Source organism: Heterocephalus glaber, unplaced genomic scaffold (genome assembly GCF_053883595.1).
Source record: "Heterocephalus glaber isolate CG9 unplaced genomic scaffold, H.glaber_assembly_v1.0 deba00001497, whole genome shotgun sequence".
Classification (NCBI taxonomy): domain Eukaryota; kingdom Metazoa; phylum Chordata; class Mammalia; order Rodentia; family Bathyergidae; genus Heterocephalus; species Heterocephalus glaber.
The window spans coordinates 47837469-47863389 of NW_028258320.1; the positions used below are offsets into that span (position 1 = coordinate 47837469).

Genomic DNA, 25921 nt, shown 5'->3' on the forward strand with positions numbered 1-25921 from the left:
AGTTTGTGCGTGCAAAGCTGTCTCTGAGGGTGATCAAATCCTCCCCTCACCCTGCGGGGAGGCTGTGGTGAGCAGACGGCAATCATTCACCTGCCGGTTAACAGATAAGCCCTCCATATGCAGAGGCACTCGCCCAGCTGTGGCAGAGGAGCCTCAAGCCGGCCAGTTCCCTCCCCCATCCCCGCAGAACAAAGGCCGGTCATTTTCTGCTCCTCCCAGAGTCCAAGGCACGCACATGCCTTCCATCATAATTAACTCAAGAATCCGAAACACAACAAGAACCCACCTGCAACACGCTCAAAATCAATGCCGTCAATATCCAGAACAAGGATACCAAAAAAGCAAAACAAAACAAACCTATTCAAAGAGTAAATACTCAAAGCAACAAGGGTGGAGCCAGACACACTACAAGGTCAACAAATTCAAGGCAAGTTCAAGTACTGGAAGCCTTATAAACTGAAGAGCTAGCCATTATCCCAGGGATAGCAAAAGTAAAGGCCTTCAGGGGGCAGGTAATGGAAAGATCTATAAGATAATAGATGGTAGGGCTGTCCAGAGCAGGACTGCAGGTGCCCTGAGTAAAGCCATTCAAATTCAGTTTTTAAAAACTTCACCTCCTGATACATGATTCTTAAACAGAGAGTCTACAACCAGAGAGGGAAACAGTTAAATATGGATGTAGGGTGGGTGAAAAGGAAGGAGTCAAAATCAGAACTGCTGACAGAAGTCCATGTGGGATGAAAGGCAGGGTAGTGATCCTAGCTGTCATTATTTGAAAAGACGGTGACCATGTGCTATTGCTTTAAAGGCAATAGCAAAACAAAAGCTAGAAAAAAGGACAGATTAAACCCTAGGGATTTGAATTAGTCAAATTGGCTTGACATAAGTAACCATTGCCATGGGTTGCAAAATGATCACACATATTCCCTGGGATGGCACTTCATAGTAAATGGAGCTTCCAACTACTATAGAGGTGGACCAAATGACCTCCCAAGATTCTGATTTAAATATGTCTGTACAGTCAACTCTTGGTTATCTGGCCCAAAGGAGAAGACAGTGACAAATCATCCTATGCTGAAGATAATAAGAAGTTATATTTGCCTTTGGAATGTATTTTGGTACTTAAATTAGAACGTCTCTTTCTGATGCTCTGTGAATTCACAATGCTTCACAACAGCCACAAAGAAACCCTGACCTGGAGCTGGGAGGCTGCCCAATTTTGCCACACTGTCCTCGGTGTATCTCATCCTTTGCTGGAGGTGAGCAACAAATACATCTTTCAAAATAGCACACAGCATCCCAAGCTTTCTCAGACAGAGGCTGCCTGATGTAACCCTTCCGTGGGAGAAGGGACAGGGGTCTTTCTGAATGGCTGATCCAAGATCAAAACCCTGGATGTTGGTTTGTGGTTTCCAAAGGTCAACTCCAATGTCCTACAGGACCAGTAAGCAGCAAGCTAGTCAAGGTTTAGACATCATTCTAAGCAGATATAAATAATGGTTAGTTTCTCTACCAAAAGGACACAAAAGCAAATTTCTTGAGTTCCTTAGAAGAGAAAGAAAAAGACTTCATGGCAGAGAAAGATGAAATGCATGCCCAGAGCTTGGAAAGGAAGAAGCTGCAGGCTTAGGAAACGCAGGTGCAAACAAACCCCTGCACATAAAAGGATGAGTGGGAGGGAGACTAGCGCTGGAAAATACCTTTAGATTAGGGTTCTAGGACCTGACCTCCGCAATGGATGGACCTAAAGCATTGTCTTTGACCTGGAAAAGACAAGGAGACACTGAAAATCCTGCTACCAAATTGTTCTGCTTCTTCACAAACAGACCCAGATCAGAAGCAACTGAAGGACAAGAATTTCATTATTAGGTCAGTTCATTGCCACTGAAAGATGGACAGGGATGAGGTGGTGCAGCCCATAACTCTTGTTTTGGGGTTTCTTGGAGAGAGGTGCCACAAAGGTAGAATAATGACAAAAAAAAATAAACCTAAGCTGCAAGCAGCTCTTGTGTCTTCCTTACGAAGTGTGTTGGGCTCTCCATGCCCTTTCTTCAACTTCCTCTGGAGCCCTGAGAGAAGAGTGAGCACCAGAGCAAGAGAAAACCAAAGGTCTCCTGAAGTGACTGGGGAGGGGGAGCATTGGGCTGCGTGAACCAGAGCTACTGTTTGGTGAAGGGTGTGTAAGTTGCTGAGACCAGAGATGTCTTTGCTGTGGGGACAGCGTGATTTTTTGATTGCTGGGCCTGGAGGCTCCTGCCAGGTGTCCCAGAAAGAGAGGGAAAGAGGATGAATAGACTTTTTGTTCACATTTCAGGTCTTAATTTTTCCATGTTAATTTGTGGAAATACAAGAGTATACCATCATCTGAGATGAAAGAAGAGCATGCTAGTAGTAACTAAGAGTAGGTGGGATAAGGGAAGGACGGCTGTCTCACTGTTCTCTGTCCCCAGCTCCTACCAAGGGAAGCTGGGGTCACCCAGCAGGAGGTGGGGCAACCAGAGCATCTCAGAAGTACATCAGAGTCCTCTAACCAGAGACTTTGGCGGGGTGGCACATGGCTCTGAGAGTCAAGCTGGGCATGAGCTTGGCCAGGAGGGCTTCTCTGACTTAGAGAGAGCCTGGGCAGTCACAGAGCTGAACACAGGCCAGCAGCTACCTGCAGTACTGCTCAGCTCCCTGTGGGTGGAAAGGATCGCTACAGTCATTCTGATTTTCCTTTTCTCTGTCATAGTCTTCTCTTTAGTTTTTCCTTCTAAAAGCCCCAAATGGAACTGTCTAATCTAAATGTGGCTATTTAATTAAAATTAAATCAAATTAAAAATTCAATTACTTGCTCAAACTAGTCATATTTCAAATGCTTACTAGCCATGTGTGGCTAATGGATACTACACTAACATAGAACATTTATGTCATCACAGAAAGTTCTACTGGATGGCACTCTAATCCTGACCTTCTAGAAGGTCTAGAATCTAGTACCTCTCCTCTTCACAGCATAGAAGAAATGAATAATGAAAGAGGAAAGGAACTTTACAAAGTATCTTTTCAAAACATCATCACCATGGACCTTCACAACTACCCTGGGAGGTAGGCATAGCAGTTTTTACACCCATTTTACAGATGAAGAAAGTTGGTCTGTGGAGTTAAATGAGTTGCACAAGGTCCATAACTATTGGATTGGGTAGGGTTAAATTAACACCAGGTCTTCCAGTTCCAAGGTCAATGCTTTTTTTTGGTACCAAGGATCGAACTCGGGACAATCCTCTTTATTGTTACGTGCAACTGCTACAAATAATGTCACCTGCCCAGCACTTTATTCAGAGCTATTATAAAAGCTCAGGCCTCCCAGAATAAGGTCAACAAGCCCCTGTAGTGTTTTTAGTGATTGACTGATTTTTGAAATGATAACTAAACTTTGTATAGTGTAGTTTGGCAGCACTGGAATTAGGAAGACTTGAAGTTCAAATCCTGTCTCGTGCACTTATTATTTATTTGACAGAGGGCAAGTTGCTTACTGTCTCTGAACCTCCATTTCCTTTGCTCTAAACTGAACGATAGCATTATCAGGAGGATGAAATAAGATGAGGCACGTGAAATAAGCTGATATACAGTCCCTGGCACATACTAGTGCTTAATAAATAATAATTATCAATGGTGACTGGCAGAATTTACAATGTTCTGTCATGTGTGATAGCCTATTGAAACTTTGGAACAAGCCATTACTATGTAAAAAAAGCCATCCTCTTTTCTATATGATATATCTGAATCGCAGAGAGTAAGGAACTGACTCAAGGTTGTACAACAGGGAGGTTGTACACCTAGGCATTCACTCAAGCTACTTAAATACCAAGGTGATGCTTTTCTTGCTTTTTCAGGAGAGAAGGAAGCAGTGGGTACCAAGGAATGGTTAGAGGAAGCTTAACTAACCCCCTTGATTCCCACCTTCCCCTCTTCTTTGAAATGGGCAATTAATAGTCTTAATATCAAATAAAGTGCTGTGCAAAGGCAGCATCGAGCATCTCCTACTATGATTATCACCTTTAAGCCCCTCTACATAGAGATCTTAGAGCCCCTCTGGAAAAGGTTATACCTGTATAACCAAGAAGGCTTAAATGTTACAAGAGAGAAAAGTCTGTGGATCAATCTTCTTCCAAATCGCCCTCCTTCTTAACTTCCTGCTGTGGCAAAGAGCAACACATAGCATTCCAGAACCATGGCCAAGGTGGCCAGGCTTAGGCTGAGTACCACCAACCTATGCATAAGAGCAGGTATTTTCACAAGGTTTCCGAGTTATCTGTTATATAACCATGTCATAAAAATCTGATTAAATATCTGTCAGACTTAGGTTTAGGAGGCACTTACCCTGCCACAACGATCTCGAAGTCCCCATCGTGGTCTACATCAGTAACTGCCACACCATAGTTGAGCTGAGTTGGGTTGCTGTCATAGTCGGGGGGCAGAACCGAGTTGGTGACTGCAATGAACATAGGTTCAGCCTGCTGGGACCCCTCAGCGGAAGGCAGAAACCACAGCAGCAGCAGAAACAGTAACATTCTGAACATCTGAAACCAAAAGTTACAAACATTGCTGAAAGATCCTGTAGCTAAAGCAGCCAGGAAAATCCAATTCCAGCTAGGCCCAGAAGTTCCTTTCTCCCTTGTTATGAGGGCTTTGCAATCCTTAGGGTGTCTTGACCACCCTCTTTAAAACTGCAACCTGCTCTATCATAGCAGACCACCTTTATCCTGCTCTGCTTTCCTATTTTCTATAGTGCCCAACACTGAAAAACATACAACATAATTTAGTTATTTTTTTTACACTTATTTACTGTCTGTCTTCCTCTGCTAGAATATAAACTCCACTTGAGCAAGGATCTTTGTCTATTTTACTCACTGTATACACCAAGTCAAAAACAGGGTAAATAACAGGTACTCAATATATGTGGAAGGAAGGACAGAAGTAGAAAAGAAAAGGAAGGAAGGGAGGAGAAAGGCAAGGCAGAAGGGGGGAAGAAAGAAGAAAGACGGGATAGAGTATATAAAATATAGGCATCTTCCATACTACGGGAGAAAGTTTGGAAAAATGCAGAAAGTAACATCTAAAACAGTGCAGAGGTGGAGGTGAGACTCCCCACGAGTCTGAAGGTATAGAATAACAGAATTGGTGAAGGGTTGTCCTCTTGTGGAACATACCCCAGAGGTAGCCTTGGGGGAATCTGTGACTTGGCAGGTTCCCCAAACCAAGATACCTCCCTAGGGCAGCTGGCCATTGCCTCCAGACCAAGAAACAGTCAGTTAGGGGATACATTCCAGCAAGGTCTGGCAAGCAGCACATCATTCACTTGGAGAAATTAAACCATTGCTTGCGTGTTTTATTATAAATTAATTATGTATAATGCATTGTATAATTCATTATTATATCTGTAACATAACTCAGGGTGTTGCCAAGCAGCCTGGGGCTATGGGAGCCTGTGGCACTCACCCAGGAGACAGTTGAGAAAGGCCAGTGAGGTGGAAGGACTCCGCCCCCTCTGACTGTGAGCAAGGGAAACACTTAGAATGCAGCAGATGGCGCCACCCCAAAATGGCTCTCCTGACTTCTTGGAGTAGAATCAGCCCCTGTGGAGTGTTCTGAAGGTTCACTAATACAAGTCCCACAAAACCTGTGCAGGTCCAGTCCTGTATCTTAAAACAGCCAAGAAATTCTAGGCCCAGAAGTTCCTCTCTCTCTTGTCACAGGGGGGTTGGCAATCCTTATGCTGCCCTGGCCACTCTCTTTAAAACTGTCGTCCTGTCAGGCCACGAGCCACCTTCCTGCCTTCAACAGGCAGAAAACCTCTTTCTGATGGAACTTTTGCTGCTGTCTTGTCAGTGCATCTGGCAGCTAAGAGCAAGGCTGAGTGAGGCTGATGCCTTAATGTGGAAGTGCAAAGAAGATCTGAAGACTGTCTCCCATATAGAGACAGATGCTCTTGCCAGCAAATGAGCTGGCTCCAAGAGCCAGAGACTACATTGAAGGGCCCAGGCGCTGCCTTCAGAGTTTTCCAGGAGCAGAAGCTTCCCTGACGCCTTGCTGGACAGGCTGGAGAGAGGTACAGGGGCAGGGTTCCAAATGCAGGGCAGAACTAGCTGGGTGAGTCTTTCTGGTAAGGAGGTTCCTACAGTGTGTCCACAGGGCTCATGTTGGGAGTTGTACTAGCAGACTGAGGTTATTCCAAATTACAGAGGCATCAGAATGGGACAGTATCTTCTCTCTGGCTGTCTAGTCACTAAAGACAAATGCATCACTGTAAGAGCTCTGCAATGTGGCCGAAGTTTGATAGGATCAAGGAAACTCATAATTGGATAATAAGCAGCTGGGGTGGGGGTAGGAAGGTAAAGAGTATTTAATAACCAGCATAGACACAATGAAATATAATGCAGATCTGAAGATCACTGGACTTTTCAAGGTATGACCTCTATTTAAGGGACAGCAAATGAGTTTAATTTGAGAGCCAAATCCAATTGATTGGCAGTGGCTGGGAAGAGTCATCAGCTTACAACATCTGCAATGGGCATGGAAGAGAAAGTGGCATTGGGCATGCCTTCTAGAAGTTAGTTAATTCCTTCAAGCATCTTACCTGCAGCTTGAGTCACTGCCCCCAGGGATGGGGTTCTATTAGGGTAATGTGAGCCCAACTGGTAGAAATTTTCTAGGGGAGGACATGAAGGACAAGAACTATGATTCAGCTTCTTAATTTTTACCTTTTCTTTGAAAAGTAGAACTTTTAATTAAAGAAGTCAGGTTAAAAATAAAAAAAGAGGGGCCGGGGATTTAGCCCAGTGGTTCTGCCGCCTGCCTCGCAAGCACAAGGTCCTGAGTTCGATCCCTAGTATCAAAAAAATAAAATTAAAAAAAAAAAGAGAGAAGCTATTCTGTGTTACTCATTTCCAGATAAATACCCTACAGCAAGATGAATAAAAAGCTAAGTATTTGTGAGCTCACTTCTATTTTGCTTGGTGATCTTAAACAAGTCACAACCTCTTTAGATCCCAGCCTTCTTCTCCAACATTAAGGTTTGGGAGGAGATCTCTAAGTAAGTCTTTTCTGACTCTAAAATTTTATGATGGATTAAAGGATTTTTTGAGAAGTAGACTTTCAGGAATCTCTCTCTACTTCCATACTGGCTTCTTCTATAAACTTGAGACCAACCTGTACGGTTTTCCTTTCTGAGCACAACAGCTTTCCAGGAGAGTCCTACAGTAGTACCCTCAAAGAAGCCAAGGCTGGAGAGAAACAAGTCAACATTTATGTGGATCTTGAATTCACTCAGCAAGGGTAGACCAGTGAATGGCCTCCCCTGGGGAGAGCAGGGCAGGGAGAATGTTTCCTTTACATTTCATTCCTCTGCCATGCCAGATGTAACCCATGCACCCACCAGGGTTGCTTGGCTCAATCGAAAGTTAGAGGGTAAGTGGTGGGTTATCTTGATGATGAGTCAGGAAACAGTTATGGTGATGAAGCTTAGGAGAAGATCTGATAAATATCTATCCTCTAAGTATTCAGATGAAAGAAGTCATTAAAATGCTTCTCTGTACCCTAGCTACTCAGAGTGGTCCATAGACCAGCAGCATTAGCATCATTTAAGAGTCTGTCGGAAATGTAGAAACTTGGGCCTCACCTCAGACCTAATAAATCAGAATATGCATTTTAACAAGATTTCAGGTGATTTGAATGTACACTAAAATTGAGAAACATTGCTTAATCTTGGCTGTACACTGGAATCACTTAGGGAGCTTTAAAAAATCCTCATGCCTGACAATGATTTCTTCGATAAGACACCAAAAGCACAGGCAATGAAAGAAAAAAATAGATGAAATGGGATACATCAAAATTAAAAACATGTGCATTCAAGGACATTATCAAAACAGTGACAAGACAACCCACAGAATGGAGGAAAATATTTGCAAATCATAAATCTGATAAGGTATTAATATCCAGAATATATCAATAAACTGCTACAACACAATAAAAAAACAAAACAACCTTATTCAAAGTGGGCAAAGGATTTGAATAGACATTATTCTAAAGAGACACAAATGGCCAATACAATCATGAAATATTACTAACTATATAGTAAATGCAAATCAAAACACAATGACATATCATTTTATACCTATTAGCATGACTATAATCAAAAAACCAGAAAATAACAAGTGTTGGTGAGGCTATAGAGAAACTGGAGCTTTGTGTATTGCTGGTAGGAATGTAAAATGGTGCAGCTGCTGTGGAAAACAGTATGCCAGTTCCTCAAAAATATCGAAATAGAATTACTATATGATCTAGCAATTCCACTTCTGAGTATATATGCAAAATAATTAAAAGATTTATTTAACAGATATTCATACACCCATGTGGCTAGCAGCATTAGTCACAATAGTCAAAAGGTAGAAGGAACCAAAATGTCAATGGATGGACAAATGGGTAAACAAAATGTAGTAAATACATACATTGGAATATTGTTCAACTTTAAAAGGGAATAAAATTCTGACATGTGCTATAGTGTGGGTTAATCTTGAAGATATTTTACTAGTTGAATAAGCTAGTCAAAAAAGGAGATATTGTTAGATTTCACTTACATGAGGAACAGAGAGTAATCAAATTCACAGAGACAGCAAATAGGAGCTGGAGAGAAGGAAGAGTGGAGAGTAGGTATTTAATGGGCATAGTGTTTCATTTTGGGAAAATGAAAGAGTTCTGGAGATGGATGATGGAGATGGCTGCATAAGTGTGAGTTTGCTTAACACCACTGGTAAATTTTGTGTTTTATATATTTATATTTTATATATATTTTATGTTTACCACAATAAAAAAATACTGATGTATGGGTCTTATCCCAAGATATTGTGACTTGTGGGGGGGTGCTGAGTGAGGGTCTTGCTGTGTAGTCCAGTCTGGCCTTCAGCTCACTATTTAACCCAGCCTGGCCTCAAACTCAAGGCAATTCTCCTACCTCAGCCTCCCAAGTGCTGGGATCACAGGCGTGTGCCACCACACCCTGCCAAGATATTGTGACTTAATTGGCCTAGGAAGCAACCTGGGAATCAGATTTCTTTAAATTTCCGTATGATTCTAATATGCTGCAAAATTTGAAAAACATTGTTCAATACTAGTACTTCAGGCTTCTCAAACTTTAATGTGTCCATGAATCACCTGCTGATCTTTTTAAAATGCAGATTCTGATTCAGTAACTCTGATATAGAGCCCAAGATTCCATATATCTAATACATTCTGGAGATGCTGGTCCAAAACCACATATTGGTTCTATGCTACAGCTCCCAGAGTCATGAAAACAGGCTACACTCCCAGGGAAGGTATGAGATGGTTCAAGAACTTTCCCCTCTGCCTCCAGATCTAAGGAGCTGAAATCAACCCTACAGCTACGCAATCTCCAGGGATGCCTAGGCTCAATTCATTTTTATACTCTCAAAATACTAGTTGTCTTCAGCTCAAGGTCAAATTACCACAATTGATGGGGAATGATAGAGGGATGCTGACTCTAATTTTTGCAAAGAGGTGAGAAAAGGGGAAGGTTTGCAACCAGAGGAGGTCACAACAAGGAAACAAGAGATAGATACCATTAAAAGAGCAGAGCCAGAGAAAATGGAATATGGTGAGAATTTGCAGGCCAGATAGCGATGCATGCCAACGTGTTCCCAGAAACCATCATAGGAGGTGCTCTATTAATATTTGTTAAATGAAGGAAGAAGGAATGTGTCCAAATGATAATATGAATCAGCAGAAACTTGTTAGAGGTGTCTAAAAACTGTTCTTTCTCCAAACCAATGCTTCCCAAACTGTAACGTGATTGACAATCACCTGAGGATCTTGTTCAAATGCAGATTCTAATTCAGGTGGTCTGCATGTCTAACAAGCTGTCAGATGATGCCTAGGCCACAGGTCTGTAGACCTTACTTCCAGCAGCAAGGCTCCCTGATCAGCAGCTCCCAACCCCTGCTGCCCAACAGAATTACCTGGGGAGCTCTGAGCAATACGTCCCTCAGCCAGTATATGATATAACTGGTCTAGGATAGGGCTTGCTGTATCTTTTTAGAAGCTGCCTGGATGATGTTAATAGACAGTCTGGGTTGAGAACCATTGCCCTGGACTCATGGTCCCCCGATGGGAGTGTAACCTGCAATCTGATTTGAAGTGAAAAATGTTTCTCCTACCAAAATTCATCATCAGCTTGTTGAAGTATATGAAAAAAATCTATTTAGCTAGAAAGTGTCAACAGAGGCAGGGGATATGAAGTTTGGAGAAGCAGAGCAGGCTGATACTGCCTGAAGCAGAAGGGTAGTGGGTGCCCAGAGTGACCTCACATTTGATATAGCTTGCTTGGGAAGCCTCCTGTCACACCACTGTGAACATCTGAATCCTTCGGGAAACAGGTAGAAAAGTTAAAAATAGAATGGAAAAGTGAGTTGAACTGAGCACTTTTTTTCTTGAATGCTCATGTATCAAGCACCTACTATGTGTTAGATAGAGGACTATGAGTGGTACTCACTGGCAGGAGTATTGCCAGAGTAGTGCATAGTACTACACAGTATGTAGTCTGATACACAGTGTGTAGTACTCTTATGTATCTCTGCTAGAGATGTAGCAAGTTCTAGGAATGCAAAGATGAATAAAACCTGGTCCTTGTCCCCACAGTGCTCTGCCAACAGGCAGTAGAACAAGTGTGGCAGCCTGTGCAGGGGCCATGAAAGGCTGGCCAGGGGCAGAGGAGTCCAGAGGAGGTGAGGCTGAGAATCAAAGGCAGAGCTCCAGCAGGGGCACAGGGCCAGAGCACACAATTCCTCTGTAGGGAATGTGGACTTCACCTGTAGGGCAGGTGTGTGGAAGGAGAAAAGAAGGATCAGGGTCCTTATAAGGGCCAGAGATGGTTGGACTTGTTTCAGCTGTGAGAAAGATTGCTTTGTAATAATAATTTCTTTAAAAGGCATCCTAGGGCCGGGGATTTAGCTCAGTGGTTTTTGCCACTTGCAGCGCAAGCGCAAGGACCCGAGTTCAATCCCTGGTACCAAAAGAACAAAAAGAAATCTAAAATGCATCCTAAGTGAACTCGGAACAACCCTCAGCAACCTGGAAAGAGAGAGCCCAAAGCTTAGAGTCAGTGACCTGGAGCTGGATCTCAACCCCACCCCCCAGCCAGCTAGTGACCTTGAGCATGTCCTCCACTTTTCTGATCTTTTGGGTCCTCATCCTTGACGGTGTATCACCTGACCTTCCAAGGTCACAAGCATTAAGGGAACGCTAGTGAAGGCTAGGGAGGGGGCCAGGTGGGAGGAAGCCTCCCACTTGTCTCCCACTGTGCAGGGTAAAGACTCTTCAGACACTGGCTCTGGAGTCACAAACTCAGTTTTGTATGGCCTCAGGACTTCCCTGAATTGGGCCTGAAATCTGGTAACCAAGCAACCTGGCTTCTCTGCCATGGGGTCAGGCAGCTGCAGGAGAGGCTTCCAGGGCAGTTTCCAGGGCAAGCAGTTCTTTTGCAATTATTGAAAGAGGAAGGACACACCCCAAGTGCTCACAAAAGCAAGAGGCCCAGATGCTTCAGGTGTCAGGAACAAACAGCACACAGACCCTTTTCAGACACTTGCAGGAAAACTGAGAGGTGGGAGAGAGAGCCAGCCCCAGCACCCTCTGCCCCACATGAACTGGGCCTCCAGACCTACATAGAGACCCACAAAAGAGCTCCTGGGACTATAGCAAAACTGAAAAAGAGCTGACAGAAGCTGCCTTAGCTCATTCATCAATAGCAACACTTCCTGCAGGCCTGCAATGAATTTGGCTTTGTATTAGGTTCTGGGATCACTGGGAGAAAGTTATCCAACATCTGTAATACAAGGTGAAGGGTGCTGTGGAGGAGGGACCACAGAGAGACCTAAATGATCCAGTAAGGGGGCTGGGGAGTACATCCCAGATGGGTGGTGCTGTGGCTGGAGTTTGAAGGATGTTAAGTTAGTTAGACAAAGAGCAACAGGTGGACAGAGGAGAGAAGAGCAGTACAGAGAAACTCTACAAAGGTCAGGAGGGCCCACCTGTCACCCTACCTGACCTCCACGACTGCCTATCTCCAAGTCGTGCTGCCTGTGTCATGAGTTGGGAGGGAACACTCACTCCCCCTTGGTCGAGTCCATCTGGAGGCCACGCATTGGACTACAGCAGTGGTTCTCAACTGGGGTAACTTTGTTCCCCTTGCCCCCAGGAACATTTGTCAGATCTGCAGACATTTTGATCATCAAGCCAGGCAAGAGGGTATATTGGCAACCAGTGATGTCCTATAATGCACAAGATGGGTCCACAAAAAAGAATCATCCAGCTCCAAATGTCAATAGTGCCCAGCTGAGAAATCCTGGATTTGAGCCTTACTCATTCCCTGCCCACCTCACCAGACTAGCCATTTTGAATGACCTGGGTACAAGAGCCCCCTTGGACTTGATTTCCTGCAGAGACCCCTCTGCCATGGGCTCAGCCCTGCCCCCACCTAAGGGGGCCTGCTGTAGGCAGGTGCAGGGGCATCAGCAACCTGTAGGACCCCATACCCACCAAGCCTTGGCTGCTAAACAGCTGCATCTGTGATGAAGTTGGCATTTCATCTCCCTTGTCATGAAGATTCAGAGTCTGAGGAGGTAAGGGAGTGCTATTCACTGGGTCCCTTAAACCCCAGCACAGTCACTCAGGCTGGAAATGTGGTGTCGTACTTGGTTTTTGCTTCTTTATTCTTCACAACCACTGGGTCACAGAGTCAATTCTCCTTTGCAAATCTCTCAGTGCTGCCAGTGTTTTCATCTTTGCTGCTAGGGATTTGTCCGCTTTATCCTTCAGCTGAACAAGAGCAACACTTGCTAACTCTTCCCCATCTTCTCTCTTCTCACTCTCCTTCCATGCAGCGGTTAGCCTCCATTCCTAAGTCTCACAGATGACCATGTAGCTCATCATCATCTAGACTACTTAGGTTGGGTACCCCTCACACCCAACCTAAGTAGTCTAGATAAGATAAAAGGGGCAGAAAGATGCTGTTGCTTTTGCTGTCTTCTGCTGTGATGAATGTTGCCCCTCTGCCATGTGCCACTCTGCCTTGGAGCCAGCCAATTATGGACTGAAAGAGACCTCTACAAACTGTGAGAGAAATAAACCTTCTTTCTTTAACTTTGAGTGTCAGGTATTTTGTCTAAGCAATGAGAAAAGTAATACAGAAGCTAAGGCATGGAGAAGTTAAGTAACTATGTGACTTAAGTCACATAGCTAGTTCACAGTGGACCTAGGATTTGTATCCAAGCATGTCAGCTTCAGAACTGATATTTGTAGACACTACAGGAAATAGTTTCTTTCATGACAGAACTTATCTTAAATCAAGTGGAAAGGGAACATGATGGAAGGAGCAACAATCTCTGCCTGGGGAAGCTGAGGAAGGTCTAAGAGAGAGGAAGTGTGAGTGGCCAAGGAACAAGGTGGAGAAAGTGCTCAGGCTGAGGAGATGGCCCATGCACAGCGGAAGCACAGGTTTGTGTAGTGCATCCAAGTGGTTGGGGTGGGACAACTGCTGGGAAGGGGTGGAGCTGGGGGTGGAGCTGGCAAGGACTGTGGCCTCATGAATGACACTAACTCAAAGGGTGAAGGAATAACATGGCCCAGTGGTGTATTAGAAAGAACATGGTGGGCCGGGGATTTAGCTCAGTGGTTCAGCTACCTGCCTCAAAAGCACAAGGTCCCAAGTTCAATCCCTGGTACCAAAAAAAAAAAAAGAAAGAAAGAAAAGAAAGAATGTGGCAGCAATGCGCCTATAAGTCAGTGGTAGAGTGCTTGCCCAGCACACTCAAAGCCCTGAGTTCAAGTCCCACTCCAAAAATACAAAATAAAACCAAACCAAACCAAACCAACCAACCAACCAACCAACCAACCAACCAAAGAAACAAACAAAAAACCCGACAAAATAAGCGAGCACAAGGTAGCAGTGAGCAGTGAGCATGAAAGGGCTGGGCTGGAAGCACAGAGGACAGTTGGGCAGTAACTACTGTGGCCCAGGTGAGAGAACATAGAAGCTGCCATTTACTCATTCATTCCTTCTTGTGTACCCATTCCATGTCAGGCACTGTTTTATGTACTAGGAAAACACCAAGAATAAGAGAAAGCCCTTGCCTATGGGGCATATATTTTAATGCCTTGGGTCTGTTTCTCCACGCTGTCCTGGTCTTCTGCTTTGCCAGCCTGGAAGGAACTCCAAACCTCAGAAGGTGCCTGCCCTATGCACATCCTTTGCCTCTTCCCCAGCACCAAGAAAATGTGAGGCATCATCCCTTTCCCTCTACCTGGAGAGAGCTCTAGACACCGCTGGAAGCAGCATTCAGAGAGAAGACTTGGTTATTTTCCAGAAAAAGGCAGAAGAAAGCCGAGAGGACCCAGGCTGGGCAGTGCCACAGAAACCATCAGGCTAGTAAAACAGTTTTTTTGAAAGTAAGAGGCCACATGGAGTCTCCTGGCTTATGCTCAAGGCTTAGTAGGTTTGTGAGTGTTAGTAACTGCTCACCCTTCTGGTTTTGTACAGTGGGAATGAAGGCTTCTTGGGCTGCTGTGAGAATGAAATCAGATTACTGCATGTTAATTTTTAAGCATAGTGCGGGACACAGAGAAAGCCCACTTGTAGTAGGTAATGGTGACAACAATCACATTATTACTACTAGAAATAAATGTTTGCTGGCTGAATGAATGTATCTCAGGAGATGGCATCCAGCACACAGGTGCTCCCCTTCCAAGAGGAGCTGTCAAATGGTGAGTGGAATGCTCTGGACTGCAAGACTTTGAGGGCTAGGTTTGCCTATGTTACTAATTTGTCTAGGGACCCCAGTGGAGTTCTTGGACTCCTTAAACAGTGCTTTCTAAATGCAGAACCCCTCAGTTTACTTTCATACACACACACACACACACACACACACACACACTCATTCTTCAAATGTGTATAAGGTGCCTGCTGGCCAGGTTGGAACTAATGAGAAAGGTATAGTCCCTGCCTCAGAGAGCTGACAGTCCTCATAACACAGTGTGAAAAGTTCAGAGTAACAACAGGTAAAATGTTTGAATGTAACCCATAAGAGGGAGGGATTAACAAGTGGGGGCAGCAAATAAGAAATGCTTTCTAGAGCAGGTGAATTGGGATTCCAGGTGGCAGAGACCTATGGATCAAAGGCATGGATGTGAGACAACTTGGTGCATACTGTGAATGCAGCTGCTGCAGCTGGAATGCAGGGCTGGGATACGGTGTGGAGGGAGAAGGGTAAAGGGGAGAGAGAAGGGAGGAGATGCAGCCCCTCTTGGAGGCAGCATTTGGGGCATGTAGAGCCTGTTAAGCCAACACAAGGAAACTGCAATCACACCGTGGGGGAGGTTGTGAAGTCAGGTAGAGACATGATCAGACTTGCATTTTCGAAAGGGCATTTCAGTTTGGGGGCAGCAATGTTCGGGACAGATGGGCTAAACAGTGAGTGACAGTGACCCAGCGGACCTAAACAGCTGGGGTGGGGTGGGGCAGGCCACTAGATGACCTCCAAATTTCCTTTCCAGGCCTAAGAGTCTATGGGTCAGGTTTTTTCCCTAAATCATTTAAAATGCATTAGTGGACCTTGCTATTTAAAAGCATCCTCCTGGGACTCTTTCTGCAAAGCAATGATTCACTCCCTAGTTTGTCTTCGGTGGAAATCCAAATCTTCATCTATTCCATCAGCTTAAAGCAAGATGAAGCTGCACAGAGCTTTCTTGCAGTCACCTGGGGGGAGAAGAAGGGAACAGAGATGGAAGCAGCTGAGGGCAGTGAAGAGGAAGATAAACCCAGCCATACTCAAGGCTCAGAGCATGACACCATCTCATGGGGTAAGCCTTGTATGGGGTCCTCAGGTCCTACTTGACCAGTGGGGTAGTGGAAGATTACCCAGCCCTGGTGCCAAATGCCAGCTCTGGGAAGGAGCAGGAAAGGAAGCAGGCTTCACTGACCAAGGCTAGCTTGGATATCCACTTTAATACCAAAAGTCACTTCTGCCCCAGAATTGCTACCTACATCCCCTTCTTCATTTGCTCAACAACAGAGCACCTGCTGAGGCATTCCAGGTGCCCACCACCATGAGAGATGCTGAATTTGAAGCTGAGGACAAATAACACAGTGCTTCTCCCACATTTTTAGCAAGGCAGTATCTTTCTTGGGGCCTCTTATTTTCCTGTCTGCAGGGATACACCTCTTAGATGAGAGGTACATGGTTATGATTTCTGAAACAGAGGCTATTCTTAGAGACTAGGGTGAAAGTGAAGACAACTTCACTTACAATAAGAAGCTGCAGTGATGGAAAGGGCCTGTCTCCCAATTCCTCTGAATTCAGGAACTGACCTCCAGAGGCTAAGAAACCTGCCTCAGAACCTGCAGAGCACTGAAGGCAGAGATTTAAGCAGTAACCCACCCTCTGTCTGACATGGGGAGGGAGAGACAACCTTAGCCCTCTGTGTGTGTGGAGGTGGGGTGGGGTGGTGATTCACTTTACCTCCAATCCTGAGCACTAGGAGGACAAAAGCAGAGTTGAGCCTTATTCAAAAAAAACCCACTGAAGCTGTCCCCACCAATGCTAAAGAGCTCCACTGTCCAACATAGGCTCATTTCCCTCTTGAGAACTGAGCCAGGATTTGCAGGTCATGATGGTTCCTTTATGAAAGATACATCAAAGGAGGCCGAGAGGCCAACAAAGAAATCTCTACCGAGGTGGCTGCTCTCTAGGTAGGTGGGGGCTGATGTGAGGGAGGAGAAAGGTCCCTGTAGTCCCTCCTCTGGTCACCAGGACAGTCTGTGAACTCAGCAGTGATTCCATGACCTTGTCATTGTATTTTGTCAGGTGCAAACAAAGATAAGAGTAACTGGAAACAACAGCAAGGGTCATTTTATACTCTCTGCACTCTCGATTCTTCTGTAGCTAATTAAAGTAATATGTCAAAGTGTCCCTTGGAAGAGATCTTTAAGAATATGTCTGTTAAGTAAACAAGGTTTTACTAATTAATGACACGCCTTCCCATCCTTCATTGACGTTCCCTGCAGAACTTCCTTGCGCCAGGAGGTTGAGAAGGAAAGGGTGGCAGGGCAGTCACTATCTCTCCTACCTGGAGGGAGTGGGGACAAATCTAGTCGCTTGCCATTTGTGGAGCTATCAGTTTCTCCTCCGGATGTTGATCAGATTTCCTGGGCTGGAACCAACTCACAGGGCCAGGGGACTGGAATTTTTCCAAGAAGTAAATGCTTTGCTTAGGAAGGCAACATGATTTCTTTCAAGGAAATTTTTTATCTTCTTTTTTTAAGTGTCTAGGGTTTTTGAAGGGCAAATCTTCGGACTTTTCTCTAAAGATAAAGATCATGATATACTTATCTTTTGAGAGGCATTGGGATGGGGGAATGATTTGTTCAATGAGTCAGTGGCACAGGCAGAAATAGAATTTTCCAAACTCCCAAATTCATAATAATAGTAATATTAATAATAGTCCTCTTATAACTTTTGAAGTGTTTTTACAGTTCATATTTAATCTTCACAACAACTTTGTGTGTGTGTGTGTGTGTGTGTGTGTGTGTGTGTGTGTGTTGGGGAAGGGTAAGTCCGTCTCAAGACACCAGATCTGAGTTCCAGGTTAGCTCTGCCATTTATCTGTTGTAACCCTGGCTTGTTCCCTCTCCTCCCTGGCTCTGAGTGTCCTCAGCTGTGAAATGGGAGAACTGGATCAAAATCTCTCCCACCTCTAACATGCTGTGATTCCACACTGCAGTGCCCCAGTAAGGGGTTCTCCATCTTGGCAGTACTGACATTTGGGGCCAGATAACTGTTTGTTGAGGGGGCTTCCCAGTGTGTTGTAGGATGTTTAGTAGCATCCTTGGTGTCTACCCACTAAATGCTGGTAGCATCTCTTAATCCAGTTGTAACAAAAACGTCTCCAGACATTGCCAAAAAACCTCTTTAGTCACTGTCCAAGGACTTCAATAAGGTCAAGATCATGAGCAGTTCAGTGGGAAAAAGGTCTTCTTGTCCCCTCCTCTTATCCAACCCCTTCAAACCTTGCTGCATACTTATTGAACACAATCTCTCAGTCCTTTGCTACTTCTTGGTTCTTAAACACCCTAAGCGGTCCATAGTGTGTTTGGTGTAATAATGAACCAATTGATTTCATACTTTCTCCTAAGGAGAGTTCACAGGTTTATGTGCCCTAAGCAACCAGTTAGGCTCTCCAGAAATGTCTCGCGGAGTCCAAGCTGGCCCAGAAGCCTGTATCTGCAGCCTGCAGAAGGCTCAGCGAGCAGGGATTTGTCAGCGCTCTTAAATCACTGGGCTCTGAGGAAGGCTTCTCCCAGCAGAAAGATCCTTCCTTAGGAATCAATAGCTCAGGGCCCTCCATCACATTCAGAATTATCCTGGGACCTGTAAAATTTCTTTTCCCCGAGCATAGTAGACCCTCAAAGTGAAAACCCTAAGATGGAGAGGGAAGAAAGCAAGAAAGAAGCCCTGGCAAGAAGGCCTCGTCCATCAGCTCAGATATTGTTGTGAACAGAGGCTGATGTGCAAGCCTGGACACTCAGCCTTGCTCACCTGTGTGGTTACCAGTGACCTGTGTGGTTACCCCTTTCCAACTGAATACCTCTTTACATCTTGCCAAGGGCAAGGTACACTAAAGACTGTCACCTCTGATCTCTGCTACCTTACCCTTTATCACAGGGTTGCCAGCTTCACCATTTAACTGAAGAAGAAACCAAGGCACACAGGGATCAAGTGGCTTGTCCAAGGTCTCTAAGCCACTAATTGGAGAGACAGATTCAAAACCAATGTCCTTACCATTCCAATGAAAATAGGCCAGGGGCAGCCACAAGTGGGCACATGGTAGGGACAACATCTTGTTTTCTCTGTCTAGTGTCACTTCTCAAACTCTAGTCCACTCCCTTCCCCGTTAAATTAAAAAACAAAAACAAAAACAAAAAAACAACCCACACAGAGAGCTTGCACTCTACTCACATTCTATGTAGTTATATCCTCTGGATTTATCCAGGATCAGACCAAGCCTCGAGAAGATAGGACTATCTTCTCCTGCTAAAGCTGGGAGCTGGCAAAGATCTTAAGCCACAGCTCTTGGAACCCCACTTAAAGAAAGGGGCTGTTGCTCTCTGGTGGGCCATGTATCCTCATTTCCATCTTCCCTCACAGATAAAGGTCCACCTTGTCTATGAGTCTGAGTGAAATGAGCAACTTTGAGCATCTTCCCTGGCAACAAACATCCCTTGGGTGAGCCATAGGGACTGATGAGAATTCCACTTCTTAGAATTCTAAGGGTAGCCCGTCAAGTCTGCTAAGGCTTGAGAGGAATCCCAGCATGCAAACACACTAGGTAGAGAGAGAAAAAGAGAGGGGGCAGTTCATGGGTCACATAGCAAAACTGGTTCCCAAGAACCTTTCACATATGTCAACAGACTCACAGAACAGAAACAAGGGCAATGGAAATCACGGTATCTTCCAGGTCATCCAAGAAGCTGGGACATGAGGATTTTGCAAAAATAGAGCATCCTTGCACTCTGACCTTGATCTGGGAGCAACAAGGATGGTGGAAATTGGCAAGTACATTTTGGAAACACTCCAATTCATCCATGATCTGAGTTTGAGAAGTCCCACCAGCAAGGGAATGACCATAGGCCACAGAGACTCCATTTCAGCACATCTTGGCAGAAGGAAGAACTCCAGGCTTGGGTTCCAAGACCAGGGCAAGGGCTTGGGCACTTCTGATTCCTAAGTGCATAAACTAACTTTGGAGTTGCTTGGCTTTTGCTGAGAAGACTACTGAAACAAGATAGTGAAGAAAGGGGAAAGAATAATTAGGAATTTCAATGATCTGTGTATGTATATTACAAGAGCTTTATCTCTATCTCTATCTGTATCTTTATCTGAATATAAATTTAAAGGAAATTTCTCCAAATTTACTAAAGTTATTAATTTACCAAAGTCTGGTCAGTCAGTAACTACCAGTGCCTACCACTTAGAGAACATGTATCCATCTTCTCATTAGAGTGGAAAGAGCTCTGGATAGACAACTAGGAATCCTAAGATCTAGTTCTATCTCTTCCACCAAACAACTATGTGACCTTGGGAAAGATACTATCAGGCTTAGTTTTGTCATCTGTAATTTAAGTGTACATGTGAATGTTGAAGATAGGTTGAAGTTGGAGTAAATGCTTCCTAAGGCTCCTTTCTCTACTTCTGATGTTCTTGGGTACTCTGAACCCTTAATGAGTTCAAAGAATACACCAGTACCAAGCACAAAGGAATGATCTCAGGGAGTGGGTGGGTCTACCAGTATATAGCACCTGTGGCTCTCTGGAAATCAGTGCATACACCTGGCCCATTGCACCTGAGGCCACAGGACCATCTGAGGTCCAGAAAGTATATGATAGAAAGGCTCCCATCACAACGGTGAAAGTTGGGACTGTAGCCTGGGCTTGCTTAAACATTAAGTTACTATGGCCAATGAAGGGCAAGAAGAAAGTCAGTGGTCCCGAGCTAGGTACTTTTGGCACCCCCTACTGGACACCAAGGAGCTTGCTCTACCTTTAAGCTTCCACTAACTTGGCCAGCAGCAAGGAAGCTTGAGAACCAACACAGGCTGTTGCAGCTGTTTAACAGACAACTACTCCTAGTCGGTAGTCCAATCTCTGTAAGAATCTATGCTTCACCCCTAGAATTACACAAGTCCACACATTCTCAGGGGGCACCACTGTGTTGCCATAAGATGCCTTAACCAAACATCAAGGTGCCAAGAAATAAATACCAGAGTTCAGAACACCAGGTGCAGCCCAGATGGAAAAAAAGAGAAGAAAGAGCAACAAGCAGGTATTTCACTGCACATATCCCCAGTGCAGAGAAGGTCTTGGGAAATGCAGCAGAAAAATGTTGACTGCAAGCAGAGGATAGAGCTGGCGTTTGCATATAGATCTTCAGGCTGAGGCAACTATCCTAGGAGTTTGAACACATGCCTATGTTCAGAAATGGAGTAAGGTGAAGAACACAGCCCCAGCTGAACAGCTCAAGAGCAGGTAACCACCACACACCTTTGGCCTTCTTCAGTCTGTTAGTACCACCTGGGAATTGGGTGTTTCAATTGTGGCCCTTTCTACCAGCACCAAGCCCCTAACCTCTCTTCATTGCCCTGAAATTGACTTTAGGACTTGTTGCAAGAAAGATGTGCTTAACCAAGTCAGAAAGAGAGAAAGTGCTTCCTCAAAGACCATAGTGGAACAACAGCCATGTTCTCAATTTTCCATCCTCCACCTCTCCTTCCCCATGGCTGAGTGGGTGGGGTACAAGGTGATTCTCAGAATTAGCTCTAATTTAGTTTTGTGTATTTCATGCCCCAAGTTATAAGGTTCAAAATCTCCCATCCATAGCTTTTCTCTTCCCACACGTTCTCACCCGACTCAGCACCATAAATCTATCCCCTGCTCCCAGACCCCCTACCTTCTTTCACCTGGCTTCACTTGGGAAGTCATGTCACCCATCCCAGAAGGTACCTCAAGTACAACTCAAGAATGTGTCCTGGCTGGAAAACTGAAGCACCTCTGGGGATGCACAGAAACCACACTAGGTGAACCCACCACTAGCAGCAGCAAGATACACTAGTAATCCACGGAGGAAGCCCCTACCCCCACTCCAAGGGAGGCTCCCATCCCAGCTGGGATGACTTTGGATTCTTGAGTTGGTTTCTGCAGAAGAGGGGCTAACCGGGGTTCCCAACTACTGTACTGCAAAGAAGCGCGCTGCATTGCTGGGCATGCCCCCAAGCCCGGCCTGCAGCCCCATCAAAACCTCTGTGTGCTTCCAGCCGACTGAGGGGGCCCCAGTTCTCCTGGAATGCCTAAAGCGGGCTTGCCTGAGACAGTCTGAAAACGAGACCACACCTCGGTCCAGCAAAAGGCGGCTGGCAGCTACACCGCGCGCGGGCTATCTCCCGGAGCTCTCCGACACCCAGAGCTGTGCAGGAGAGGGCTCGGTTTCCCCGGGGAGGAAAAGCCGGCTCTCCAGGGGCTTTCCCCAGCCTGGACGCTAGACACTCGGCCGAGGCCAGTATCCTCCTTGGCCCGAAGCTAAGCCTGCCCCGCTGGGTGACTCCCCAATCTCCCTGCACTGCCTTTCTTACCTGCTTCACCCCTCCCAGCCCCCATATCCCCTTCCCAAACAGCTGACCTCCAGTGCGCCCCCAACACCTTTTCTGCCAGTGGCGGGCCGTCGCCCCCACACCTCGGTTCCCACCTCTCAGCCACCTCCAGCCCGGCGCCCGCCTCGCCCCCAGCCCGCAGGGGAGGCTCTGCGCGCCAGTTGAGTCTAGTGCCTCTTGGCAAGTTGGGAGCAAAGCCACCGCCTCTGGGGTCTCAGTCTTCTCTGGTTCCTGGCGGCATCCCCACCAACCCCTAGCGCGCATAGGGAGGGGTCCGTAAGGCTGGAGAAACTTTCTCCGCCCAAGGAGATGGGGGTTCCGGGAGCGGGTTACTCACGCCCGGGTTAGAGCTGGGAGCCATCCTCGTGCTCTCTCAGCCCCGCCGCCTGGGGGCGTTGGAGCGCGGGCGCTCACTGCCGCCTCTGCCGCCGCCTGCAGCTCCCGGTCCCGGTCCCGGGCTGGTCTCGAGCCTCCCGCCCCGACTCCGCGCTCTCGCTTTATACAACTCCACTCGAGCGCGCCCGGGCTTATGTAAAGGCTGGCGGAGGCCCGCAGCCAATGGCGTGGCGGCTGGAGCCGGGGGCCCAGGGTTGGGGGGCGCCCGCGCGGCCAATCGCTGCCCGGGGAGTCCGGGGAGCCGGATGGGGGAAGGGGCGCCTCCCCGTGCTGATTTAGGAGCCGGGATTGCGGTGGCAGCAGCCAGCAGCGCGGCTGGCCCAGCGCGGCGCGCCACGGCTGGCGCGGGGGTGGGCGGCGGCGAGGGCGGGCGCCCCCCTGCGCCCCGCCGCTGCGTCGCGTAACCTTCAGGAGGCAGCCGGGCCTGGAGAGAGGAAAGAGGGAGCCTGGCGGGGCGCTGGGGGGCCCAGGTCGGCGGGAAGCAGAGGTCCCTCGGGAGGGAGCTCCAGGAAGGAATGCCAAAGGGGTTAGGAGCGCGGGGAGCCCAGGACCCCGCAGCCACCCCGCGAGCGGGGCCGAGGGTGGCGGCGGGAGTAGTGGTGCCCTCCTCCCCAGAAGATAGCGATCTGGCCTCGCCGGGCGCGCCGGAGCTGCCGCGGAGCTGCGCTGATGGCGAGATTTCGCGCTGCGGAGCGAGCGCCAAGCCGATCTTTATCCAGCCTGGGGACGTGTCCGAGCGCCTGAGCGCTTCCCGGGGACTGCTCAGTATGGGGAGCAGAGCTTCGCGACGGCCCCAGCGGGCGGGAGGCGGACGAGCAAGGCTCTGCGATCGGTCGCAGAGGCCAAGACGGCTGCGGGCAGCGTCTGCTTCCCCGCTCCGCCTGCTGAGACCCCACCCCACCCAGTCCCGCTCCAGTAGTGCCAGGGCTGGGCCTGGCCCACCAGCAATCGGCCCCTACTGCTTTGCCCTTGGGTGCTGCTAATCCCTCCTCGACCCCAGCTCTCTGTTGTGGGTGAGGTGGCTTCTGTCTCTCTGGACCAGGGTGGGGAGGACTCAGCTCAGAAAAGAATGCGCTTGGTCAGCAGCTCCCAAAATACCCATGTCGGGGCAGAAACTGGCCCAGGTCAATAACACTCTAAAAGCAAGTCCCTTATTTTGTACATAAAATAGAACCTTGCACACAGTAGGCACTCAGTAAGTATTGAATGCCTTTTGAGCTTCCATATGTAAAGGCTTTGGGTTTCAGAAAGCTGGGAACAGAGGGCTTTGGAAAAGAAAGACCTGGGATCCTGCCATCAGAGGGCGAAGGAGCTGGGACTGTTTTGCCATCTACTGAGACTTGTGTGATCATCACCTACTTGTCTGGCTTCTGGACACTTGACTCTTAAAACTACTGCAGTGTGATCTTTTATGGCGGGCCCTTCCCGCCAGCGCTGGACCCTGTTATCCCCAGATAGTGAACAGAATTACTGTACTTTGAGCCCTGTTTTCAGGTCTCTGTGATCTTCCTCTGAAAAGTAGTAGCTAAGTATAGACAAACCTAGCTTTTTGAACTGCCACCAAGCTCATGTTCTTAACTCTATAAGGGTTGTGGATCTCTGAGAATCTGGCAAGTTACTGAATCCTTTATCTAAAAATATATAAACACACACACACACACACACACTCCTTGAGTATAATAGTATCATCATTAGGGACTATGAGTATTGTGGTTGTGCCCAATTGTCAACCTGTTTCTCTAGGAGTCAAGACATTGGTTTATAATCACCTTCCTTTTAGGGGAATCAAAGACCCTTCTGTATCTTTTGGGAAACTGATAAATATTGTGGATCTATCTCTCAGGAAAAATACTACTCACTCACATACACACATGTGGGCATGCAGTTGAGGGTGGTGGTGGTCATGGATCATTAGAATTGAATCTCAGGCTCCAGATTAAGACCTTTCACCTAGCAGCAAATAGACTCTACCTCCAAGGACACATTTTCCCCCCTAGCTCTCTCCATAAGGAAAACAGTTAGCTCGCACCCTGGATTATGCCACTTCCCTGTTCCAAGGGCATCTGCATCATGTGGCACTGGCCTGGCATCCACAAGACTGTCTCCACAGTGGTCCTCTGTGTCTTGGTTCCTGGTGCTTTCTTAGTGTGGAAATAAGTTGCAGGTTGTCAGATTCTATCTGATCCTTGAGCATTTCTTAGCCAGAAATTCCAACTTGAGGAGACAGCAAGTGACTGGTAATTAACCAGTTTCACTCAGTCTCAAGCATCTGAACACATTTTTCTTGATTTTGTTCTCACCTCTCTCTCTGCCTGGAAAGCTGTGAGCAGCAGCCCCAGCTGTGGAGCTCACCTCACCTAAACTTGACAGATTTAGTAACCAGTGTAGTAATTATCAGCATTCGCCATCCAGATTTGAATGAGTGCTCTCGCACTTTCCTGCAGCTAGTCAGGTAAGGGTACAACAGGCCAGAGGTGCTAGAGAAGGACAGAGCAATAGGAAATGAAGACATTCTATCCAGGAAGTTGTTCAGAAAATGCAGTCTTGTTTTAGCACTTGAACTTAAGGATGGAGCCCAATAGGCTGGGCAGTTCTGATCCTATAATTCCTAATTCCTCTAAAGTCTTCCATGTTCATTCTGAAATCCTTGAAACCAGGGACATTTTAGAATTCAGAATGGAGCAGATGTGGGACCATCCCATGTCTGGGACCATCCTCTGAAGTCTGGAGCAGTCAACCAAGTCTAAATCAGACACATTCATATTCCTGCAGTGAAATGTAGGAATTTTTAAACTAAGTGGGTTTGAGGGTTAAGTGAGTTCATATCAATTTAGATAATGTTTTGTCATCAGATGAGTTTTGGCACCAAACTCGGAAAAACAAAACAAAACAATGAAGACCCAAAATCTTTTAATGTTAAGATTTGCAAATAAGAGATTGTGGAATGGTATTTTAGGCTTGACTGTCCCAAAAGAAATGAATGTTTTATGAGAGTATAGAGAAGCAGCAATAGTTAAAATGAGAAAGTATAACTGAAAGATGAGAAAAGTTTAAGAGGTAGGAGGAAGTGACCCCTTCTTAAACCAAGCTGTGTCATAGTGTAGGCTCTTCCCCAGGAGTACACATGGATCAAACAGCTGACTATGCTCACATACAGTGCTGGCCTCTAAGTGGCAGATGTATAGAATGGCCTTGTAAGGGAATTCTCAAAAGGGGTAAAGATGGACAGAAGCTCTCTTAGAGAAGCTTCAAGCCCTAGCGGACAGTGCATTCCAGGTTC

At 46.4% G+C, this 25921-nt stretch overlaps 1 protein-coding gene across 3 annotated transcripts in view; it reads right to left on the minus strand.

The window, feature by feature from the left end:
- Crtac1 (cartilage acidic protein 1) overlaps positions 1-22748 on the minus strand; it is a 141252-nt gene extending 118504 nt beyond the window's left edge. For all 3 annotated transcript variants that reach the window (XM_004838628.4, XM_004838629.4, XM_087185095.1), the window contains exons 1-2: positions 22583-22748; positions 4360-4559 (exon numbers count right to left, since the gene is read on the minus strand). In XM_004838628.4, coding sequence (XP_004838685.1) covers positions 4360-4559; positions 22583-22606 — 224 coding nt within the window. In that variant the 5' untranslated portion in view covers positions 22607-22748. The remainder of the gene's footprint in view (positions 1-4359; positions 4560-22582) is intronic.
- Between the last annotated feature and the right edge of the window lie 3173 nt (positions 22749-25921).